At 36.5% G+C, this 25,922-nt stretch overlaps 1 protein-coding gene and 1 pseudogene across 5 annotated transcripts in view; both read right to left on the bottom strand.

Moving 5' to 3' along the window:
• The window catches only part of LOC105421055 (plastid developmental protein DAG), a 19,579-nt gene extending 2,483 nt beyond the window's left edge, over positions 1 to 17,096 (bottom strand). For 2 of the 4 annotated variants that reach the window (XR_016053706.1, XM_011627018.3), the window contains exons 1-3: positions 16,535 to 17,096; positions 15,992 to 16,089; positions 15,757 to 15,822 (exon numbers count right to left, since the gene is read on the bottom strand). Coding sequence is in view for 3 of the 4 variants with exons in the window: in XM_011627018.3 (XP_011625320.1) it covers positions 15,757 to 15,822; positions 15,992 to 16,089; positions 16,535 to 16,899 (529 nt within the window). In the remaining variant the exon portion in view is untranslated. Of the gene's footprint in view, positions 1 to 9,543; positions 9,990 to 10,318; positions 10,472 to 15,756; positions 15,823 to 15,991; positions 16,090 to 16,534 lie in introns of those variants that run through there. The other 2 variants (XM_020670481.2, XM_020670480.2) reach the window with 2 other exon arrangements.
• A 3,705-nt stretch (positions 17,097 to 20,801) lies between these two features.
• LOC18439482 (trimethyltridecatetraene synthase-like) lies at positions 20,802 to 25,161 on the bottom strand (annotated as a pseudogene). The gene is made up of 5 exons (XR_016053705.1): positions 24,209 to 25,161; positions 23,190 to 23,564; positions 22,080 to 22,549; positions 21,904 to 21,981; positions 20,802 to 21,223 (listed from the first exon to the last, which is right to left on the bottom strand). The product of XR_016053705.1 is annotated as a trimethyltridecatetraene synthase-like (transcript).
• Between the last annotated feature and the right edge of the window lie 761 nt (positions 25,162 to 25,922).

The following is a 25,922-nucleotide window of genomic DNA, read 5'->3' as shown; positions in this document are numbered from 1 at the left end:
ACGCCTAAAATTTCAAGTTATTTGGATTTGTAGAAAACAACTTGAAATTTAAATACGAAATAAGGTCGTGAGCGTCCCAAATTTAATCTGGGCCGCTGGGCTCATATGTTCATATGAGCTAGTGGGCTAATCTCTGCATTTTCCATATATATATATATGTGTGTGTGTGTGTGTGTGTGTGTGTGTGTGTGTGTGTGTGTGGTGCGGTTTGCATAAGGTTGCAACCTTAAACAACCCAATTAAGGTGCACCTCCAAATTTTATCATAAGAAGTAGTTTTGGTGTAAAAAATTCTTAGAATTGCCTGAAACCAATGATTTAAAAAACGGATTGGTGCCCCGGGTTGGGCACTTCAAAAACCCAGCCGGATCGGTGAATTGGCGATTCGGATGGGGAATCGGCCAACTCGGTCAGATTAAGCACTAAAAAAATCCAAAAAAATTATTAAAATTAATTATAAATGTTGTTTTTTAGGAATCCAATAATAATGATAGTACTCCATTGTTAACTTTCACTTTTTACATCAATTTGTGAATATTGATATGTTTTTTCTCTGTATAAACTTATGTTAACCATTAAATTTACATCACACATAAGAAAAATCATATAATTATCATGGATAAAATATATAATTATATATGGACTATTATAAAGAGTAGATTTAATCGATAAAAAAGGGCCATCAAAATCTCAAATTGGCGGAAAGCCCTAATCCCCTAAAAATACCCAAATTATTACAAACTAACTAACTACAATCCAAATTTATTACAACCTAACTAACTATAATGTTATATGCTGAAATTAAAATTGTTGGTTTAAATTTTATAATTATTTTATTATACAAATAATAACAAATCTAAAATAGTTTGTAATACGATCTAATTTAAAATGTATTATTGAGAACTGTAAGAAAGATAATAAATTACATGATTTATAATGCAAAAATTAATAAATAAAATAAAAATATGGTTAGAAATTATTAGAATGCATACCAATTTTCGAAAGAACACTTTAATTTTTCAAAATTTTAATTTTTTAGATTTCTGGAATAAATTTAGTAAAAGAGATTGTTAATAGAAAGAGAGATTTCAAATGGAATAAATTTCTTTAAAAAAAATTTTTTTTTTAGATTGCTAGAATAAATTTAGTAAAAAAGATTGTTATTAGAAAGAGAGATTTCAAAAAAATAATTTTTTTTAAAAAAAAATTAATTTTTGCTTATTTTTATAGTCAACAAAAATAAAATAAAATGTGTCCAGGCGGAATCGAACTTGAGACGTGAAGGGTTAACGTGGAAGTGATAACCACTCCGAATTATCCCACATCCAACAGTAGTTTTAGTTTCGCTTCTATAAATTGCTTTGTAAGTTCCTTAAGGTTTGCGCACGTGTGCCCGAGGTTGCCATCCAGGCGCGCCCAGTGGGTGACGATAGTCTTCCACGTGTGAACTATGGTACTTTGCCACGTGTTAACTCGGGCGAGTCCGTTGTGACTTGTCAATTTTTAAATCACTGCCTGAAACTCTATTTCCAACTCTAATTATAAAATTTTAAACTCCCAAATAGTTCAAATGAAGTAGATCTATAAACATATGGAAATCTTGAAAATGGACGGTTTAGACAATGCGTTGCAAGTGCACTATTTCTAGGACTCAAAATCTTTTTATTTTTCATATTCATACATGTTGACGTTGAGATGATCAATTAGAGGTTTTTTCAACATTAAAACAATATTTTTCCAATGGATTTTTGAGGTGCAACCTTATATAAACTCTATTTCCAACCTTATTTTTCCAATGTGTGTGTGTGTGGATTTTCGAGGTGCAACCTTATATAAACTCTATTTCCAACCTTATTTTTCCAGTGTGTGTGTGTGTGTGTGTGCGTGCGTGCGTGCGTGCGTGCATGTGTGTGTGTGTTTGTTTTGAAATTTTTTGCACTTATATATATTGTAAGTAACGTTTTTCATACAAACATATCGCATGATAAGAATAAACATGTGCAAAACTTCATAGAAAATTTAGTGCAAAAAACTTTAAAAAGTCCATAATGTATTACTATATTAGTCTCCAACTCTCCATATTCCATAATCACATGGACTCCAAGTTTTCAACAAATTTACAAAATTATTAAACCAATAGTCCAAAAAGGCAAAAACTCCAAAATCCAAATGTTCAAACCAAGATGGTGTAATACAGATGAAATACAAAAGAAGAGAGAAGACATCTTTATTTATCCAATAAACTGATGTAATTAAAATATGGATGAATTTTTTTTATATATAATCAATTGATGTAGGGCTTATAGAGGGTGCTTTTTTTAACTTCCAAGGGTTCAAAATAAACCACAATACTCTCTTAAACCAAATTCAGGGTCCAAATTACACAAAATGCCCGTAGGGGCTACTTTAAAAATAAAAAAGGGCCCACAACCCTAGGCGAGCACCCAGGGAGGGACACCTAGGCTTAAGCATGCGGCCAAGGGCCCCTTGGGCACCTAGGTGTTGGGCGGACCCTTTTTTTTAAACAGACAAACACACCCACACAGAGAGGCTCTCCTGGATTCAACAAAACAATAATGGAAACTATCAGCACATGCACGAACACACACACACACAAAGGATTCCAAATGTGTCAATGTGTACAATAGAACTAAAGTTCAAGAGAATTTTTTATAGTCATGTTCATGAACTTGAAAATGAATATAGGGATATCGACCGTTTGGTCTAGTAATGTAACGAACCTGTCCATCTCAAAACCAGCTACCAAGGGGAAAAAAAGGAAAAATAAGAAAACAATTCATCAGCATAACTTTGTATATCAAGATTGGGTGCCTGAGCTCCACAAGAGGCACCAAGATATCCAAGATTGTATTTCTCTGTATGTTGCATTGCTTTATAAGGATATACATTTATAGAATACAAATCCATGTACATGCTGTGAGGCTATTACAAGGATCACACAAATAATCCACATCCCTAAATAAATGCAAAGTAGACATACTTGGATATACATTCATACTCCGCCTCAACATCGAGATGGTCTAAAAGAAAGTATGGAGAGTTCGAACGTAAACCAAAAGAATTGAGGTACGAAACGAGTATTGGTGAAGAAGCCAACAAGTCGTATAAAGGAAGTTGGATAGGGAAGAGCAATTGTGTCTTCTAGGGATTCTTGTCGTACAATACAACAATCAACTTCAATATGCTTCTGGTGTTTCTTGTGTTCATAGAACTCGTGATTCTTGGAAATATAAATGGCACTTTGATTGGCACAAAACAATGGAGTCGGTTTGGTGATGTTTACTTCCAAATTTGCTAGCAAATAGTGAAATTTCACTGGTGGTCTGAGCCATATTCTGCTTCAGTTCTTGATTGGGCAATAGGCATTTGCTTTTTGCTTTTCCAGAAGAAAAGAGAGTCCCATAGGGACTATACAGAACCCTAAAGTAGATTTGCAGCCAGTTCGATCTCCTGTAAAATCTGAGTCAAGGTATGCCCTGAGTCGCATTAAGGGCGATTAGGAGCAGAACTGAGCTTGATTAGGGGCATCTCGGACATGCAACCAATGATTTTTAACATTGTGCTGATCAAATGAACTATACAAGCTATGTATGGCCGTGAAATTGTTAGCTAAATCAAACTTCCCAACCAATCGTCTGAAAAATGTTGGGTCAAAAAGAAGTTCTCCATCACTAGCTCGAAGCGTTACATTTAACTATGTTGGATTGACAACTCTTTTTGTATCGTTAGCAAGCCGAGCTTGAGAAAAAATAGCGCAGAAATATTGGAGTTGACAAAGTATATGTCTATGAGAAGTAAGAAACTTCTAGCGCAAGAAAATAGCGCAGAAATCCCAAATCTTTCATTTTAGAGATCTGGTTGAGGTTTTGTTTAATCTTATAAATAATACCCAAATTATCACCATAGATAATCATGCCATCCAAATAAAGTAACAAAATGGCTCGTCTTTCCAACGTTTTAGATATAAATAGGGCTAAATCATGATGACTTTGCCAAAACCCAGCTGATACTACCATACTTCAAAATTTCTCAAACCAAGCACGAGGAGCTTGTTTGAGTCCATATAGGGCTTGACAAAGTCCGCACACTCTATTTTTTGGATCGGTAACTCCAAAGGTTAATTTCATTTTAAATTATTTAGCAAGTTCACCATTAAGAAATGCATTCTTGACATCTAACTGATATAGGGGCCACTGTCGAACAGATGCCATAGAGATTAAGGTTGGAACTGTACTTATATGGGCTACTAGAGCCAATAAATTCGATCCAAGATTGCTGATTGTAAGTCCATAAGCCTGACTTTATATCTCTCAAGGCTACCATCAACTTTTGTTTTGATCTTATATACTCGTCAACATCCAATTGCTTCCTTTCCTTTTGGGAGTGGTACAACATCCCAAACATGCATCCGATCAAGAGCAATCAATTCTTCTACCATTGGTTGTTCCCATTCACTGATTTGCAGTTTTTTTGTAAGTCTGATGCTCGTAATTGGAATGAATAGAAGCAAAAAAAGCTTGATGTTGGTGAAGGAAGGTTTTGTAATCAATAAAACGAGCAAGGGAAGTCGAAACACAAGTTCTTTGTTGGATAGTGGGCCCTTGTACAAGATCATGGAGCGAGTTTGTCAGATTAGAGTTCTTTGCAGTAGTAATTGGTTACTCTTTTTGAGTTTCTAGTATGAGGGTAAAGTATGAGATTTCAAACGCAGCTGGAACATCATTAGAGAAAGGGACAAGAATTAAGAGGTCAGAGGAATATTTAGCTATTTTATCTAAAAGAACGGGATATGTTTGGAGAAGGTTACATTTCTTGAGACTCATAATTCTTTAAGAGTGGATCATAGCACCTATATCCTTTTTAGCAATGATTTAAAAAACAGATCGGTGACTAGGATTGAGCATTGCAAAATCAGTTCGGATCGGTGAATCGACAGCTCAGATCGCCATTTTACAGTGCAAAAAAAATAGTGAACCAGCAAAACAACACATGCAAAAACAATAAGCCGGTCAAGAACCGGTCCGGATAGGTGAATCGACGTTTTTACTGTAGCCAAATGGCATTTTTACTATAGCAAATCGCCGGTTCTCTTCTAGACCCGGACGATTTTTTATATATTGACAGAATCAGCATGGGGTGACCGATTCCCGAGTCAGACCGAGCGATTCCATGCCGACCCGACATTTTTTAAATCATTGCTTCTTAGTGATCAGGATAACCTCAAAAAACAACATGTAACAACTTTGGCAAACAATTTGTCTTGCTCGAATTCAAGTATTAACACAAAGCAAGTGCAACTAAAAGTTCTAAGAAGGGAGTAATTTAGCTGCCTAGTAAAGGTTTCCCAAAGGGGGAATGCCCTGACAGAATGGATGATGCCATAATATTAACAAGATAGACCCAATACGAACAGATTCTACCAAGTTAATTTTGGGAATAGAAGTTGCACTCATGGTTTTTAAAATATGGCAATTTCTACGTTCAACAATACGTCTTTGCTCAAGAGTGTAAGGATAGGTTTTTTGATGTTGCATATTTTAGGCCAAAAGGAATCTTTGAAGTATACCACTTATGTATTCTCCTCCATATCAGAATGCAAGGTCTTAATTTTACTAAAAAATAGGCTTTCCACATAAGAATAAAATTGAGTGGCTCTCTAAGCAGTACAAATAGCATCAGAAAAATAATTATAGTCGGTCAAGATCAACTCATTATCTATCATGTAACGAGAAGCTCCTAAGTCAATCAACCAAGAGGTAAAACATGGTTACTTGAAAAGGTGATGGATGACACACATGACAACTAGGACTGAGAAAGCATGGACTGAAGCTGCTCAATTGTAAGGGTGACGGTTGACAGGACCAAGAAGTACAAAAGAGATCATTTGAAAAGGCGATGGATGACATAGAGGACAACTAGGACTAAGAAAGCATGGACTGAAGCTGCTCAATTGCAAGGGTGACGAGTAACAAGATAGTGGAGATGAGGTTGAAGAACATCCCTCCAAGGGTTGACTTGTCTCTGTTACAGTTACGACAAAAGGTTTTTTTCTTGTTTGGACGTGTGAACATATGGCCAAACTCTCTACAATAATTACACTAGATGTCCGACATATTCTGTCGAGGTAAAGAGGAGAAAGGGGTTTGAAAATCTTTGCGCCCCATGGGTCTAGTCAAAGCAAAAAAGATTTATCCATTGAAAGCATTAGCAAGAGATTTGGTCTTGGTTTCTTCCGCTGTCAACTCAAAAAGAGCCTGAGTTATAGAGGGGAAATGTGAAATATGGCAGTTCATGTACTCTCAAACACATGTCGAACTACAATTTAAAAAAAATTGTAATTCGAAACTCATCCCCTAATTTTTAAATAATTTCTGCACTTGTGTCATCACCGATTGTAGGTGCCATGAGTGCTCTAGCATCCCAAAGGTCTTTCATGGATGAGTAGAACTATACTCATCCATGAAAAACTGATCTCCTTGTCTACATGAGCAAATTTCTTGTACTAGTTGATATTTTATTGCCTAATTTGTTTGATGGTAATGTTTGATTGTCTATGTCTAGAGAGAAGAGTGCCTTCCAAAACAGCAATTAGGCAAGTTTTAGACCGAGACAAAAAGGTTTAGACAGGTCTTCTCATAGAGAAGAAAAGGGGATAAGAGGGTACATGAGCTAGTTTGGGGATCTGATGTTGAATCTGAGCATAGTAGTATGAGCTGATCGATCCTTGACCGACGAAATTTAAGACTAAAGATCTTAACTATATAACATCTTCCCACGAATCTTATACAGAGGCTTCCCTTGATCGAATGTCCCACCAATTGTGAAAAGGCAGTATAGCACTTTGCTTGAAGTGATTGAAATTTGCAAACACTCGCCTCCTTCCTTCCCCTCCACTAAACTCCCCAGCCGGCCCATTGTTAATGAATGCTCTATAGAATTCCACCTAATACAAGCCATATTAAGCTTTGATAATGGGACTAAGAGCACTAAAACTCTGGGAGGGCCTAACGTTAACAAGGTCTCAGCAGCAAAGCAACGAACTAGATCAGCAGCAAAGCAACAAACAGCAGAAAAGCAATGAGATAGATCGTGGAATGGTCAGAGAACAGATGATTTGGTGATCAACTGCGATGGTTTGAAAGAGCAAGGTGTATTGGAGGCTTCGACTTTGATGGTTTGGGTCGTCTGGTTCTGATACCATGTGAAACTATGATGGTTTGAAAGAGCAAGGTGTATTGGAGGCTTCGGCTTTGATGGTTTGGGACGACTGGCTCTGATACCATGTGAAAGTATCCAAGATTTTATTGCTCTGATACCATGTGAAAGTATCCAAGATATTATTTTACAAGAATATACATTTATAGAATACCAAGCCCTGTACAGATCATGTATAAGCTGTAAAGCAAGCTGCAAGACTATTACAAAAATAATATAAATAATCCACATTCCTAGATAAACGGAAAGTAGATATTCTTGGATTTACGTTCCACCCAACACTCAACACACTACTGGGGAAAAAGCCTGAAAAAAAGACAAGTGATGCTTTATAATCATGTATTCCAGCATGGTATGTTTCAAACTTCCAATCATTTTTAAGAACTAGAAAGTGGCGCATGTGATAGAAACCGAAGTTGGCAAAACCTCTTCACCTCTTTGCGTTGAGTAAAGCTTCTAATGCATTCATATATTTCCAGTTCATCTCACTTTCTAGAGGTTTCTCCTATTTAACAAATACTATATGCTGGGAATTTGCATCTTCTAATCTTATAGTCCAACAAAACAAAATGCACTCACCTCCATATTCAAGAAAATAGTTGTGGCTACCAGAACCATCTTACTTGTCAAAGGAGGAAACACCAGAACATTGTTACAGACACTACAAACAAATCGCTTCCGAATATGGCCTTGAGTACCAAGTAAATTGCATTGAATAATGGAAACCGAGAGATTATACCAGAGCAATCCTACATACGATCACCAGATCTCCCCCCAATATGACCTCAAGTATCAAGTTAATTGCAATAAATAATGAATAAAAATCTAGGCTGACAAGTAGCAAAAGGAAAGAAAAGCCCATGTGTACCATTTTTGTTATGCAAATGGTCCCCTTACTCCATGTAAAGCATTTATACAAGCATTTAAATCTTACCAACTGGATGAGTATCAGAGTAGCACAGTGAACTTGGTGCACCAATTTTTGGATTAAAATACACCTAAGAATCGACAAGCAGAAGAAGATTGCCAGGCCAAAGAAAAAAAATATGGGGGTATGGCAGTTGTTTTGTAAAGTAGAGTCTTGCCTGAAACTTCACTAGATCGTGTCCCTTTTTTCAACTGAGCACCAGTATGGCTATAACTTATTTTGTGTGTGCTTGAGAGTGCTTTTCTAATAGAAGCCCCAAATCTTCATGAGCTGAGATGCCTTCTCTACATAAAACTTGAGCTAAATCAGTTCTTGATCGTGTTATAGATTACAATTGATTGTTGGCACCGCTTCTTTCAAGAGAACGTTCACAAAAAGAACAACCCATTATTTTAATCACTTGTTGACATGCCCCAAGCATGAGAACAACACTACTAGCTCAGTGGAAAGATCATATTTTTCTACATCTTTTTATTCTCCATTCAAATAAAATCATTCCATGTATAACACTGTTAAATGGGAATTTGCATCATCTAATCTTATAGTCCAACAAAACAAAATGCACTCACCTCCATATTCAAGAAAATAGTTGTGGCTACCAGAACCATCTTACTTGTCAAAGGAGGAAACACCAGAACCTTGTTACAGACACTACAAACAAATCGCTTCCGAATATGGCCTTGAGTACCAAGTAAATTGCATTGAATAATGGATGGAAATCGAGAGATTATACCAGAGCAATTCTACACATACGAACACCAGATCTCCCCCATATATGACCTCAAGTATCAAATAAATTGCAATAAATAATGAATAAAAATCTAGGCTGACAAGTAGCAAAAGGAAAGAAAAGCCCATGTATACCATTTCAGTTATGCAAATGGTCCCCATACTCCATGTAAAGCATTTATACAAGCATTTAAATCTTACCAACTGGATAAGCATCAGAGTTGCACAGTGAACTTGGTGCACCAATTTTTGGATTAAAATACACCCAAGAATCGACAAGCAGGAGAAGATTGCCAGGCCAAAGAAAAAAAATATGGGGGTATGGCAGTCGTTTTGTAAAGTAGAGTCTCGCCTGAAACTTCACTAGATCGTGTCCCTTTTTTCAACTGATTACCAGTATGGCTATAACTTATTTTGTGTGTGCTTGAGAGTGCTTTGCTAATAGAAGCTCCAAATCTTCATGAGCTGAGATGCCTTCTCTACATAAAACTTGAGCTATATCAGGTCTTGATCATGTTATAGATTGCAATTGATTGTTGGCACCACTTCTTTCAAGAGCACGTTCACAAAAAGAACAACCCACTATTTTAATAACTTTTTGACATGCCCCAAGCATGAGAACGACACTACTAGCTCAGTGGAAAGATCATATTTTTCTATTCAGTCCCCATCTTTTTATTCTCCATTCAAATAGAATCATTCCATGTATAACACTGTTAAATGATGTCCATGTAAGATAAAAATTGTGTACATCTGTCAAAGGCATGTTATACACAACTCTATGAGAAGGACCTCACAATGTACGCATGAAACCCACTTACTCAAGACATTGACCTTGGCCTTCATATCCAATGCTGGCATGGAAGCACCTTAAGTTAACGGATACTAAGCCACTAAGTAGGGCGCCCAAACCATCACAGATAAAACCCCAAAACGTCCCTGTTTTTTAAAACCATCACAGTGAATTGTCGATCCATCTGTTCTCTAATGGTCCCACGATCTAGGTTGTTGTGGTGAAGGATCAATATGCTCAGGCCTCTCTGCTCAGATCCATCAAGTTGCCAAACCAGGTGCTGTACAGTTCATGGAAGGAACAGCTGCACAGAGAGAAAGCTTGTTGTGATCTCAAAAATGTCACAGATCTGGGAATATAGAGAGAAGGTGTGGAACCAGAGAAAACTTTTAGAGAAAGAGAGCCTGTTGTAGTATTCCGATTCAAGACAGAAGGTGTACGAGAAAACGTCAAGGTTAGAATCTTTAACACTAATTGCTCTTTTTAGCGCTATTATATTCTTCCTTTTCTAAACCATCATTCAACGTTTTTTATTCCAATGCTGGCATGGAAGCACCTAAGTTAACGGATACTAAGCCACTAAGTAGGGCGCCCAAACCATCACAGCTGAAACCCCAAAACTTCCCTGTTTTTTAAAACCATCACAGTGAATTGTCGATCCATCTGTTCTCTAATGGTCCCACGATCTAGGTTGTTGTGGAGAAGGATCAATATGCTCAGGCTGCTCTGCTCAGATCCATCATCAAGTTGCCAAACCAGGTGCTGTACAGTTCATGGAAGGAACAGCTGCAGAGAGAGAAAGCTTGTTGTGATCTCAAAAATGTCACAGATCTGGGAATATAGAGAGAAGGTGTGGAACAAAAGAAAACTTTTAGAGAAAGAAAGCCCGTTGTAGTATTCCGATTCGAGACAGAAGGTGTACGAGAAAACATCAAGGTTAGAATCTTTAACACTAATTGCTCGTTTTAGCGCTATTTTATTGCTTCTGAACCATCATTCAACGTTTTTATTCTACTTTCTTCTCTGCACAATTCAAGAGCACCAATTCATTTTTTGTTCCCATCCCTTCTTGCAAAACCCAAATTGAAAACCTCGCTTGTCCATAAAAACTTTCATTAAAACCTCCAAATATAACTGACCACAAGCGAACCTCCAGATACAATCAATCACAAGCGAAGCAGACAATCACTTTGATCTTGCGAAGTCATGCTGTTTTGATCTCCCTTCCAGCCACGGTTTCTTCTTATAGAGTCATTTTTCGTGTCCCTTTGCCAGCTTGCCTGAAAATCGTTTATGTGCACCGGTATACCACTCTTGTTGACACGAAACTGCTTGTATTCAAAGCTGTTATTTATACCTCGAATCCACTTTCCTCCACCCATGGAACCACCTTTGCCCCTCATAACTGAGTTTGTTCGTTTTCGTAAAGGCCTCGAAATTCTTTCTCTATACTTCTCTTTCTATGGAAAAATCAGAATCCTTTCAGATGTTCCTGTGTAAAAGGCTTCCTAGGTACATTGATGGCACTAAAAAAAGACCAACTAACCCTAACAAGCTAGGAGAGTGGGGAACCACTAATGCAATAACTGTAGCATGCCTAATGGATCAGTTGAAAGCAGTATAGGGGTTAATCTGAGAGGTTTCAAAACTGCTTGTTAAGCATAGGTCTTCCTCGAAGAAATCTACCATCAAACTAACTTGGGAAAGAAAATATCAGTTAGTACAAGACATCTGACATGGAGATCGGTCTATTCAACACATCTACTCATCCATGAAGGAGCTCCAAGATGCTCTAATGCTTATCGAACATGAAATTCGTGATGGTTCGAGTGCAGAAATTATTAAAAAATCAAGGAATGAGTTTTGAGTTATAGAATGTTTTAATGGCACTCTGTCTTGAGTTTGATTTTGTAGGAAACACCATATCGCAAAGACATTTTCTCCCCTATCTAACTCAAGCCCTTTCTGAATTGATGGCTGAAGAAACCACGATCAAATTTCGAACTAGTGACTACTGCTTTCAAAGGAGAAACAATGTTTGTTACAAATAGTCCCAGAGGGCGCAAAAATTTTAAAACCCCTTTTTCCTTCGTATCTCGACATAATATGTCAACCATCAGGTATAATTATTGTAAGGAGTATGGACATATGAAGTTCACATGTCCAAAGAAGAAAAAACATTTCGTCATAGTTGCTATAGAGACAAGTCAATCCTTGGATGCATGTTCTTCAACCTCGTCTACAATTATCCCATTGACAGTCACCCTTGCGATTAAGCAACTTCGTTCCATTCTCTCTCAACTCGGTGTCTTTTGCATCATCCACCGCCTTTTCAAGTAACCCAACTTCTTCGTTGATTGACTCAGGAGCTTCTTGATATATAACATCTAATGAGTCGATATTGACTGACTGTAACTATTTTTCTGACACTATTCGTACTGTTGATGAAGCCATTATGCAAATTTCTAAAATAGGTTCTATCTCACATAATTTTGATCCCTCTCGAAAATTGAGTGTTCCTTCCATAACAATGAAACCTCTCTTTGTTGAACAAATTACTCACTCCAACTATTATGTTCTACTTTCTTAGTTCTACTTCTACTTCTTGTATACAAAATCAACTGTCAAGGAAGCTAATCAAAACTAAGCGCAAAGATGGCGATCTTTACTACCTAGACTAGCTCCAAATGTCACCTTCCACTTCAGTTTGTGATGTCTCTTCCACTAATGTCACATCCGTTTAGCATCAGCGCCTGGTCATATCTCTAGTTCTCGATTAAATTTTCTATTTTCTAATGGTAGACCTACTCCTCTCATTTGAATGGAGGAGCACACTATTTTGTAATCTTCATTGATGATTACACAAGGTACATACGGGTCTTATTTCATGAACAGCCGCATTGAGCCTTCCAAAATATTCACCTAATTCCATTCTTATATGGAAAGCAAATTTTCAACTAAAATTAAGGCCTCACATTCTGATTTTGGAGGAGAAAATACAAGTGGGATACTTCAAAAATTCCTTTGGGACAAAAATATCTAAGAGAAAAAAACCAACCATACACTCCTAAACCAAATGGTATTGCAAAATGCAAATATTGCCATATTTTAAAAACCGAGAGGAGACTTCTTTTATCCACTTATGTTCCCAAAATCCAGTAGAAAAGAGTTGTTAGTATTGCGGTCTATCTTGTTAACATTATGCCATCATCCTTTCTATCTGGGCATCCGACATTTGAGAAACTCTTCACTAGGCAGCCAAATTAGTCTCTTCTAAGAAGTTTTGGTTGCACTAGCGTTGTGTTCATTCTTGAATATGAGTAGGAAATTGTCTGCCAAAGCTATTAAATATTATTTTTAGGATTATCTTGAAAGGGTATATATTCTATGATCCACTTTTGAAGAAACTAGGGTCTCAAAAAATGTAACCTTCTCCGAACATACCCCATTTTTTTTAGACAAAACAACTGAATATTCATCCTCCGACCTCTCATCCCTTGTCCCTTTGCCTAATGCTGTTCTAGCCGCCTCTGAAATCTCACACTTTATCCCTACACTAGAAACTCGAGAAGATCGACCAACTGCTAATGCTAAGAGCCCTACTCAGCCAAACTCGCTTGTTGATCTTGTACAAGTTCCTACTGTTCAACAAAGCACTCGTGTTTCAATCTCTCATGCTCATAATGCTTATTACAAAACCTTCCTCCACCAACATCAAGCTTTTCTTGCTTTTGATTATTCCAATTTTGAAACTCAAACTTACAAAGAAACTACAAATCAACCTGAAATGGGAACATGCAATGGCAAAAGAGTTGAATGGTCTTGATCAGATGCATGCTTGGGATCTTGCATCACTTCCAAAAGGAAAGAAAGTTGTTAGATGTTGATGGTTGTATAAGATCAAAACAAAGGTTGATGGTAGCCACAAAAGATGTATAGCCAGGCTTGTGGCAAAAGGGTAGAATCAACAATATGGGATCGACTTTGTCGAAACATTTGTTGTAATAGCCCATATGACTACAGTTTGAACGATAATCTCTATGGCATCTGTCCAATAGTGGCCCCCCATATCAACTGGATGTCAAGAACACATTTCTTAATGGTGACCTTGCTAAAAAAGTATACATAAAAATACCGTTGGAGTGACCTATCCATAAAATAGAGTATGCAGCGTCCGCCGACCCTTTTATGTACTCAAACAAGCTCCTCACTTGGTTTGAGAAATTTCTAAGTTTGGTAGTCTCAACTGGGGTTTTGGAAAGTCATCATGATCCATACCTTTTGTATTCAATGTGGGTGGGTGATGTGTTTTATCTATGGTGATGATTGAGTACTATTCATAAGATTAACTCAACTCGATCTTTAAAATGAAATATTTTGGTTTTCTGTGCTATTTTCTTGGCTAGAAGTTTCTTACTCCCCTCACAACTATGTACTCTCTCATATGTTAACTTCACCAAAAAAAAAAATGTACTCTCTCAACTCAAATATGCCCCCTCTCAAGCTTGGAGATACAAAAGAGTTGACATTCTTATAGAGTTAAATGTCAAGCTTCGAACCCGATGGAGACCTTCTTTCTGACCCACGATTCTACAAACAATTGGTTGCAAAGTTCATTTTTCTGGCAATTTCACAACCAAACATAGCTTATGTAGTTAATCTAGTCAGCCAATTTTTTAGTGCACCGTGATCAATTCATCTGGCACAATGTTAAAAATTATTCGTTATGTCCAAGATACCCTTAATCAAGCTCTATTCTTCTCCTCATTATCCTCACTTAAACTCAAGGCATAACTTAACACAAACTTTGCAGGAAATCCAATTGACCGCAAATCTACTTTAGGGTTTTGTATATTCCTAGGGGACTCTCTTCTCTCCTAGAAAAACAAAAAGCAAAAAGCAAAAGCATATTGCCCAATCAACAACTAAAGCGGAATATAGCTCCATGGCTCAGACCAGTACTAAACTTGTGTGGTTTCGCTGGTTGCTAGCAGATTTGGAAGTAAATATCACGAAACCTACTTTAGTCAGCCTTTCTTTTAAAAAAAAAAAAATCACCAAACCTACTCCATTGTTATGAGACAATCAAAGTGCCATCTACATGTCCAAGAATCCAGAGTTCATGAAATGGACTGCCATTTTGTACAACAAGAAAACTAGGCAGACACAATTACTCTTTCCTATATAACTTTCGCTGTAAAACTCGTAACTTCTTTCCAAATACTCATTTTGCACCTCAATTCTTCTAGTTTATGTCCAAGCTCTCCACATTTGCTTTCAGATCATCTTGAGTTTGAGGGGGAGTATGAACACATATCTAATTACATCTACTTTCCATTTATCAATGAAGATTATTTATATGATTCTTGTAACAGCCCCACACTTTGCCTTAGAGCCTGTACATGATCTATACACAGTTTTGTGTTCTATAATGTATATGATTTGTAAAGCAATACAATGCACAAAGAAATGCAATCATGAATACTTGCACACAAATGTAATGCAAAATTCCATAAATAAGTAGATTTTGCATGTATATGGAGAAAAGTGGGAATGGGGTACAGCCAACCATACCTGGTTCACCACCAATGCCATGGTATTCAAAATTGGACGAAATGCATTAAGTGCACCATTTTAAAATGAAGCCTAATTTGGTGGTCTTCTTTGGCCTAAATATTTGAAGTCTTTGACGTTGCTAATCTAAACGATCTGGAATATTTTTTCCCTTAAATGCAAATAAACAATAACTTATGATCGAGAAGAAGAACATAAAGTCTAAACCCAATTTCAGGTGAAATTTCGCATGATAAATAGCTATTCATGGATATCAGCAGAGTGAGAAATGATTTGACTGATTAATCCAATTCTAGTATGCAATGTTCTCCTTTTGTGTGCATGAATTACACAATAAGATTGCCCCAAGTTTAAAAGCAACACTTTCACAAACAGGAGCAAATCTGGCATAGTAATATTGATAAGAACTAATACACACACACACATACATGCACACACCTGCACACTCGCGCACACACAGGCAGAGAGGAGGAGGGCCAGAGAGAGAGGGGTATTACCTCCATAATCCTTCTCCTTGATATGTAAATATGAATCAGGCAACACCCATCTCACCATTGGCAAAGCTGAGAGAAAAGACATACACAAGTCTCAATAGAAAGTTACGAGTTAACATTCAAAAAAGGAAAAAAATACACAACTCTCAGAGGAAGATAAGAAAAAAAGAAAAAAAAGAAACAGAGAATAGAAAAGGAAGCAAACTTCCTGTAAAAAGATAAAATCCAGAGAGCCCACCTTTTATCTTATGGGAAATCTCCTTAGAGACTTTGCACCCAAATGCATAATAGTACTTAGTCGATACCGAATATATGGCTTTCTTGGCGTCTTCCTCGCTATAACAAACAAAGAACCAGCAAAAAACAAAAAAATGTGATGAGAAAATTCGAAATTGAAAACCATAATATTAGAACAATTGGCATAAACTCAATTTCTACTCGTCCAGAACTAATGAAAAATGCATTTTATTGTAGGTTTGTAATTAAACGATAATGAGAGAGTTTAAAAACCCGCTACAAAAAAGAAAAGAAAAAAGGAAATACCAATTACCAGCAAAAAATTCACACGAGAGAGAGAGAGAGAGCGTAAAGTATATAAAAATAACAATAACAATAATAAGGAAAGGAACTCCCATGATTAGCAATACAAAATACACACATGAGAGAGAGACTAACAATGTTAAGAAAAAATAAAACCACAACAACAGTCCTAATGTAGGCAGAGAGTGAGAGAGATAACAATCCTAAAACCATAGCAAGTGTCTTAATGTAGAGAGAGAACCTTCCTAAAACCATAGCAAGTATCTTAACATAGGTATCGACGATCTGGTCCCTAAGGGGATGGCCCTGAGGAGGCTCCATGACCACAAGCCAGTGCTCATAATCACAACCTTCGACCAAAATGGCTTCTCTGGGTGGCCCATTCCTCCAATCCATGGCCGACTGAGAGGCACCCGTTGTTGCAGTGGAGAAAGCTCGAGAAGAGTGAGTCGCATTGTGGAGGGTAGGATGTCGAAGCAGAGAGAGAAAGTGGTAGCCATTAAAAGTAGTGGAGAGAGAATGAGAAGTTGCAGAGGACACGCAGTGATAGCTGTTATTGTAGAGAGAGAAACTCGATTTTAGAGGGTTCGCCCGCCGGAGAAGCATCGGTAGAGAGAGAGAGAAAGAGAGGGAGAAAAGCTGAATCGTTAGTAGAGGGAGACGGAACAAATTTGAATAAGAAAGAGAGAGAGAGCTGCCACTACTTTAGGTCAGGGTTTAGAGAGAGAGAGGTTCTTTTTCGAAGAAGAGATAGAAAGGTTTTGAGGAGGGCAGCGGTTTACGATGAAAGAGATAATCTTGATGAAATTTTCAATTTTGAAATTTTATTATATTCCCACTTAGAAGCTCCATGAAAGTACTTCACGTTTCGTCCAAATTTTCAAGGGAAATTAACAAAAAAACAAAATGCGCCTTTTTTGGAAATTATAATTTTTTTTTGAAAATATTCCATATATAATGAGACGTTATTTTTCATTCAATGTCACAATTTTCATTTGTCGTTAGATTTGAAATCAGGTGGTTAATGATGTGTCATTGTTTTGGGCGCAACGCCAAAATAAAATTTCTCTGCCGATGTGATATGTTTTCACCTATTAGATTTCACCTCTAATGATTAAAGTAACAGTGACCTCTTTGTACTAAATATAAACGATCTCACAATATACAATTCATTTTTTTATAACTCACTTTTGTACGCTAATTATTGTAATTTAATTTTATTCTTTTTATATTTTTTTCCTTTTTATAGATCCTAGTAAGTTCAAATTTTCACTATCCTTATTCTCAAAGCTTATAAAATTATTAAAAATGTCATCATCGTTGTCATTTTAGCATTTTTCAAATTAATTAAGGATGAGTACATGAATCTTGGTTCTCTATTTTGTTATATTAAAAGTCATATCTTCAGTAGTGTCATAAATCTCCATATCTTTTCGAACTACTTTCAACCACGTCATTTTGCCCCTACCTCTTGTCCTTTTCAATCTTCCCATTTGAACTAACTTGTATCTCTTAGCAGGTATTGTACTTGGTCATCATCATACATGCCCAGCCCATCTAAATATACTCTAACTCATTTTATCGTCTACTGATGTCACACCTAAATTATTTTGAATAAATTCATTTCGAATTATATCTCTTCTTGTCTTTCCACTTATCCATCTCAACATCATCATCATCTTCTCTATACTCATTCTATGGGTATATTGTTTTTTGTTCGTCCAACATTCCGCCTCATAAATCAATGCTAGTCTCACCGCTATCCTATAGAATTTGTCCTTTTGTCTCATTGGTATGCGGCGATCATATAAAATTTCAATTGCATATCTTCACTTTGCTCACCCTTCTATTCTCAACACCCTGTTGAACATCTTCGTCATCTAGTCAATGCCAATTTTCCCCATGCACTTCCAAACCTCTATTAGGATATCATCTAGTTCTAAAGTATTTCCAATTTAGGATATCATCTTCTTTCACTTCCAACATTCTAATCCTACGAATGTATCTATGACCTCCATCATCACTTGTACCAATAATCCCTTCTACCGCTGTGTTCTTATTGTGTTCGTTATTTAATAATTTTTTAAAACAGACTCTCCATCTTTCGTTTACCTCATCATCTTTCACCAAGACCATTTGATCATCACTTTTAATGCATTTAATATGGTTTAGATCCCTACACTTTTGCTCTCTTATTTTTCCTAATTTAAAGATATATTTTTCATCTTCTCTTGTATCCCAATTTATTGTATAGATTGTTATATGCTTTAAGTTTAGTTTTACTTACTACTTGTTTAACATTTTTCTTAGCATTTTTATATTCTTCTAAGTTTTGATATTTTCTATTACATTGTCAAGGTTTATAAATGATCATTTTTTGTTAATGGTCCTTTGAATCTCATCATTCCACCACCAAGTTTCCTTATTGAAGTTTCTTTTCCATCTAGATTATCTTAAAACTTCTTTTGCCACTTTCTTGATACATTTAGCCGTGTCATTCCATATTACAACGACATCATGTTCAGAGTTCTATTTTTCTTCTTCAATTAATTTATCCCTAAATGAGTATATTTGCTCATTTTTTAAATTCCACCACCTGGTTCTTGGACCCCCATTACTTTTTATGTAGACGTCCATGACCACGAGTCTATGTTGGGTAGTCAAACTCTCTCCAGAGATAACCTTACAATCGTTACATGATGGTCAATCTCCTTCTTAACTAGGAAGAAGTCTATCCTGGTTTTTTTCTGTTCCACTTTTATAGGTTATTAAATGTATATCTTGTTTTTTTAAGTAAGTATTTGTTATCGCTAGGTCGTAGGCCACATCAAAATCTAGAATAAAAATATAAAAAATATAATTAGATTAAATAAAAATGAGCAAAATACCTAACAAGTTTAAAAACTTTAGGGGTGTTTTGAGTATTTATTTATTTTAAAACATATGTGCAACTGGAATTTTATGAGATCGCTGCATATCAATGAGGCAGAAGGGTAAATTTTATAAGACAGTTCTGAAACCAGCTCGACTCTTTAAGGCGGAATGTCAGGCGGTCAAAAAATAATATACCTATAGATTGAGTGTAGGGCTTTTTACTTATCCTCTCTCTCCTCTAACTTTTCTTCGGTCCTCTTTCCTTTGTGTGTCTGCGTTTAAGCCCTACCCCAAGCGGTCCAATGTTTCAATGTTTGAAATATCGGACCGTTGTCTGTTTACATTTGTTTATAATAATACAAGATCTGATGTTTGAAATATAAAATTTGTTTTTGACAATACGCGATTTGATGTTTGAAATATCGGATTGCTTGTGTAAGTGTACCTTTAAAATTGTAATGCGGTTTGATACTTCAAACATGAAAGTTAACAAAATACAAAAATGACACATCGAACCAGAGCAAAGTTGAAAAAAAATACAAGGGGGTTTGTCTTGCTTTGTAAATACCACATATTTTCTAGTTTTTTTTGTTATAACGGTAAAATAAACGACGCATACTTATTTTTCCCTTCAATAATATCTATTTTTGAGGTGTTGTTGTACTTTATGAGTACGAGTTGAACAAATATCAACAATAGAAACCAGCATTTTAAGACCCGACGATTTTCGACTTGAATGGGAGTTGGTTGAAATCGATTTATTTTAACAAATCATCGCCCCATAAATCTCTATTTTAATTTTATTTAATTTATTTTTTATATTTCTCTTGATCAACTGTTCGGACAAATCCAAACCTTTTGCGTCTCCAATCCAATCCAGTGATTCAACATGGATCTAGGGGGGAATAATCCAATCCCACCGATCTATGTTCTAGAACATTGATTGGAACAATCATGTGACTTATTAATTAGTTGTCATAGCATTTTCAAATGTTCTTTTTCTTTTTTTTTTGTGAATTTTGCATTAGTCACAAGATTTCAAATATCTCAAAGGTTCTTTCTCTAAACACTTTCAGTTGATGTCATATTTGATGGCCAAAACCAATTGTGACATCTTTATACCACAAATAAATAATTAATGTGCTATCCAGGTCATATGCTGCATTTATGAATAGTGTGAGACAGAGGTTAAAGAATGATAAATTAGGGTTATGTACTCAATACTTCTTGACACTTGTTACCCTTTGTTTTGTAAAAGGAAATTTTTTTTTTAGTAAGGATATCTTTTTTTATTAAGAGGGGCATGATAGATATGTTTATAAAAAATTAATGGCATGTTACTAAGGGTTAAGAATAAATCATTGTTCCATATACACACTTTTATGTGGATGATGTCATCATCCGTTATAGTTAATAAATGTTTGTTTTTCTATCAAAAATTTCTACCGCACTATATTTTAATTATTTAAAATATCTCTAGACAAAAAAATTACTACATAGTAGAGTAAAGATATCAAGGGTCAAATAATACTGAGTATCTTAAGAAATACTCATATATATATATATATATATAAAAGTAGCCTAACATAACCCAATAAATTATAATACTTGACAACAAGATAGAGCACTATATAGAGAGGGCACAAAATGCACCATATAAATTATGGAATTCCTGGTGTATTTACTTTTTTATGTAGTTATTTTACATTATAGGTGAAATAATTCATGATCCCCAACCCAAGAACTGGGTTAGATAGGAGGGGTATATTTAAGCCCCCAAACACACAAAAACACACACATCCACACTAAAAACTCCACACAAGGACCGGCCCAGCTTCTATCTCAAGCCCTAAAACAGAGATAGAGAGAGAGAGAGAGATTTTTGTTAGTGAAGCTGCTCATAGAGTTGTGGGGTTAGCCTTGGTTTCATCACAGCCACAAGGGGCTCCTTCCTTGGTGTAGACAACCCAAATATCTCCGCCATGTTCAAATCTTCTTTCTTCATTCCCTCAGGCAAACCCCACTCAAACCCATGCACCAAATTGGCCAAGCTCGCCTGCATCGTTCCAAATAACGTCATTTATATTGTAACCGTCAATAAAGCAGAATGACATATTAAGATTTGTGTAGCCGATCTCAATTATTTTTAAAAAAACTATGATGATGATGATATTACAGTTGTCAAAAAACAACCATTATTGTTAAATAACGTTATAACGGTCTTGATGCCATGATAATGGTGAAAACAGTGATTTTCTAGGGCCACATAGGGAAATTAAAAAGTGCAAATAACTCTATTCCGCTATAACAGTCACCACTGTTGCATTGGCTATCATAATAGTCCAATTGATGAATCTTGAATCTTAAGATCAAGCATTCTATCACGGTCCAATTGATTGTAGAATGGTGACGGTGGTGATATCGCCAAGTGGTTGGCCCACTCGATCACCTTTGACAAATCGAATGGATGGGGATAACGCTTAAGATCACATATTTTCTATAAGGACACGGTTTCAATGTGGCCAGCCCATATATTATAGAAATGCAAGCTTGTCAATAAATATATTTTTTGAAATATAATTTGATCCCAATTTTTAGAGAATATATATAATCCTTAACATGGCGATCGTGAATATGAAAAAAAAAAAAAAAAAAAAAAAAAATTAAAATAATAATTATATTAAAAAACATTTGGACTGTTAGTTACAATTGTTTTTAGATGGACAGCCTATTTACCTCCATCTTTAGTGGATGCTTTATACCTACCGCTTCTTGCATAAATGTGGTCCAGCCCAGGTGAAACAAATTTGCTTCCTATAATCACATGGATCATGGAAATTCAAGCATTGTTATTCTGTTATAACGATGACTGCTTTGATGAACTAATGACGTTATTTGAAGAATGTTGCTACCTGAATCACCTTGAGGCCCAAATTGTAACCAGGGCACATCCTCCTCCCGGACCCGAACGGCAACAACTCGAAATCCTGACCCTTCACGTCGATCGGGCTGCGTAGAAACCTCTCGGGCCTGAACTCATCAGGCGAGTCCCATATCTTGGGGTCCCGTCCTATGGTCCACACATTGACTAGGATGCGGGTCCCGTCCCAACGGGCACATCAAACCCAGCTATGGTGCAGCTCTCACGAGCTTCCCTAGGCACGAGCATGGGTGCGACTGGGTGGAGTCGCATGGTCTCCTTGACAATGCCAGCCACATAAGGGAGTTGGTGCATGTCTTTCTCGTCAACCCAGCGTGTTCGGCCAATGACTTGGTCGAGCTCTTGAGTGGCCCTTTCGAAAATTTCGGGGCGGCGCAGGAGCTCGGAGATGGCCCATTCGACGATCATGGCTGGGCTCTCAGTGCCTCCAGCGATCATGTCCTGGAGGAGAGAGAAAAAAGGGGTTAGAGAGAGATACTCAAATTGAGGTCTGGGTAACATGGTTTTCACTGTTATACAGTCTCGAAAAGTATGCCCTCCACCGTATCCTGGTGGAGAGAGAGAGAGGGCTTTTTTTTTAACAGATACAGAGATTCAAACTAAGGTTTGGTATGACGTGTTTTCACTCGTTATAACGGTGAAAATATGGGAGAGCAGCAATCGACAACTCTGCCGGTCCGCGGGATAGCTGGCTTAAGTTGTTGGCTAGTTATTTTAAAAGAATTCAAAAAATATATAAAATAACAAAAAAATAAGGGATTTTTTGGTAATGTATTTTTTAATATTCTCTATCATTTTGGTAGTATGAAGGCTTTAGAAATTGCCATATTAAGCTAGAGAGAGAGGGAGCAGTAAATTATGTTACATTTGGCCTTAGTGAGAGAGAGAAAGAAGGAACACTAATTGTTCGACATTTGGTCTGAGAGAGAGAGAGATAGAGATAGAGAGATGGTCTTAGTGAGCTTGTGTGAGAGAGAGCATTAAATTGTGTGAAAGCCTTGACCTTCCTCTTTTAAGAGAGAGAGAGAGAGCACTAAATTGTGTGAAGGCCTTGACCTAGAGAGAGAGAGAGAGCACTAACTTGTGTGAAGGCCTTGACATTGTTCCTAGTGAGCTTGACTTCAAGGTTGGGATCTTCAGCCACTTGGAGCAAGACATCAACCATGTCCTTGGCCACAAACCCCTCAACTTTCCTTGCATTTTGATGCTCATCCAACACATGCTCCAAAAACCTATCAAACTTCTTACTAACTGCCTTCATCCTCTCAATGTAGCCTTCCAAGTCAAGGAAACTGAGCCAAGGGATTTGGTCTCCAATGAGGAGGACATCACTTAGGAGGAAAAGCTCATCAAGCATTTTCTTGAACTCCTCAGGCTTCACTATTGCATTGCCACTCTCATCTACCTCTAAAGACTTCTTGTCCAACACCATCCTACTCATGACATTTAGGCTCAGCTGCTCATCATCAATATGTTTTACAGTTAGGCCATGTAGAGAGAGAGAGAGAGAGAGAGAGAGAGAGAGAGAGAGAGAGAGAGAGAGAGTAATTCATAAAATGGAGAAGTCATTACAACTTAGAGAGGGTAAAAAGTGAATGATTCTACACTACATTTAGAATTTATAGATTTTTCTTATTCATTGCCTTGGATAAAACTCAATTTAGAAGTACTTTTACCCCCAACATTTTGGGGATGTAAGTAACCTTTTTAATAATAGAGCTGAGCCCAAAAGAAAATAAAAAAATCAATGCATTTTGTATGTCTAAAAAATAGGCTTTCCAATATTGAATAGAGACTATCCAATTGTTTAAAGATTAGATGGAAGTGTTTAAAAACTTAAAATCTATATATTTTTTAAATTTATTCTGTAATTCTCATGTGGATCGATGAAAACTACATCTAAGTACTTATTTCACTTTAGGAGTAAATGTACAACATGTCCTTGCGGGAATAAAGTACAAGCACCTGACTAAAGAGAGAGACTAAATTTATAAAAACAAAATGAGAGTTTGGGGTAGCGGCGGTAACACCCCTATACCTTGTACCTCATATTCACGTTGTGGCTTCCATTCCCCTACAGAGAGAGAGAGAGAGTCTCACCGTAGAGAGCTCATTCTTAAGGACCACAGGCCTCCCCTGCAGATGACAGAGGCCTCTAAGCATGGCCCCCAACTCTTCTTTCCTTATATACTCCAAAGACTCCAATCTCTTTCTTTGCAGAGAACAACTCCAGTATACACATCTTCCTTGCTTGCCTCCAGTAAGGACCATAAGGAGCCCATGTTATATCAGAATAATCATAAGTTGTATACTTTCCAGCTGCCATTTTAGGCCTAGTTGCAAAGACCTTGTCATTAGTCTTCAAAGTTGATTTTGCCATCTCCACCGATGATGCGACCACAACCGGATAAGACCCGAACTTCAGCTGCATCAACGGCCCGTATCGCTTAGATAAGCCGTGGATCGATTGGTGGGGGAGGGGTCCGATGAGGTCCAGGTTTCCGATAATTGGCCATGGTTTTGGGCCAGGGAGGAGGTTCAAGCGTGGGCGGCGACGATGGTTCAAGATTGCTTTGTAGAGGAAGAGGACAGCTGTGATGAGGGCGAGGGGGTAGATGAGGGAATTGGGGCCGTTGATTGCGGTGGTGGATGTGGTGTTTATTGAAGACATGGCCATGGCGGCAGTGGACGTAGTTTGTAGAGATTTGTTTGATAGAAATTGAAGAGGGTTTTGATGATGGTTTTAGTAGGCGAAGTGGTGTGTATTTATAGAGTGGTTGTTGTTTTTATTTTTTATTTTAATTATTATTATTATTATTATTATTATTGAGAAGGAGAGAAATATGCTTATCATATTTAGGAAGAGAGAGAAAAATATGGCTTTCTATTTTTAAAGGGGTGGGAGAGAGAGAAGGCCAAGGTGCCTAATCCTATCTTTAAAAGGAGAAAACATTTAGCGAAAAAGCACGTGGAGAGAGAGATAAAAAGAGATAAATCTAAGGTGTCTAATCCTATCTTTAAAGGGAGAAAGATGTGGAGAGGACATTAAAAAAAAAAAAAAAAAAATGTGGGGAGTGAGATTAAAGAGAAAAAAATGAAAAAAAAATCATGAAAATAAATAGATTTAAGCTAGCGGAAGATTTTTCTAGATTCACAATTAAGGTTTCCTTCTCATTTTAGATAAAGAGGACACATTTCTTTATCTTATGTCTATAATTGAATATAGTAAATTACTCCGAAAGGATACAACTATAGACACATAAGAATACCCATAAAGAGAGCAAATTTAAGGAAATTTTTTTTCTAAAATTTCTAATTGTTTTATCCAAGGGAATAAAATAAACTTTTTTTTTATAATATATTGAAATTATGGGCGAAGTAGCTTTGCCTTTCATTATGTGTGAATTGTGAAGCATGAATGGAGATAAGAATCCAAGAATTCTAGAGTGAAAGCATCTCTGATCACTCATATATGTAGAGTAGATTTACATACCATTGTTGATATTTTCTACTTATCTCATTAATATATCATTTTATATTATTTGACTACAGTTTCCTATAATTTTCTTATTAATTTTTTATTTTTATGCTTTTGTATTAACTTTTATTGTTCTCTATATTCATATTTTTGTAATTATATTATGGACCCAGTTTCTATGCGGCCAAGCCCGCATTTGTAGAAATGCGGGCCTCTTAATAAATCTATTTTTGAGAGGGATTTTAAGACTTAATTTTTAAGGACACATGATCTCTAACATGGGGATCATGAATATGAAAAACTAAATAAATTTTAAAAATTATAAATAATAATTCT

This window comes from Amborella trichopoda, chromosome 4 (assembly GCF_054954075.1).
Source record: "Amborella trichopoda isolate Santa Cruz 75 chromosome 4, AtrichopodaSantaCruz75HAP2 v2.0, whole genome shotgun sequence".
Lineage (NCBI taxonomy): Eukaryota > Viridiplantae > Streptophyta > Magnoliopsida > Amborellales > Amborellaceae > Amborella > Amborella trichopoda.
The sequence above is the reverse complement of the archived record's forward strand: the minus strand, read 5'-3'. Positions and strand labels throughout refer to the sequence as shown.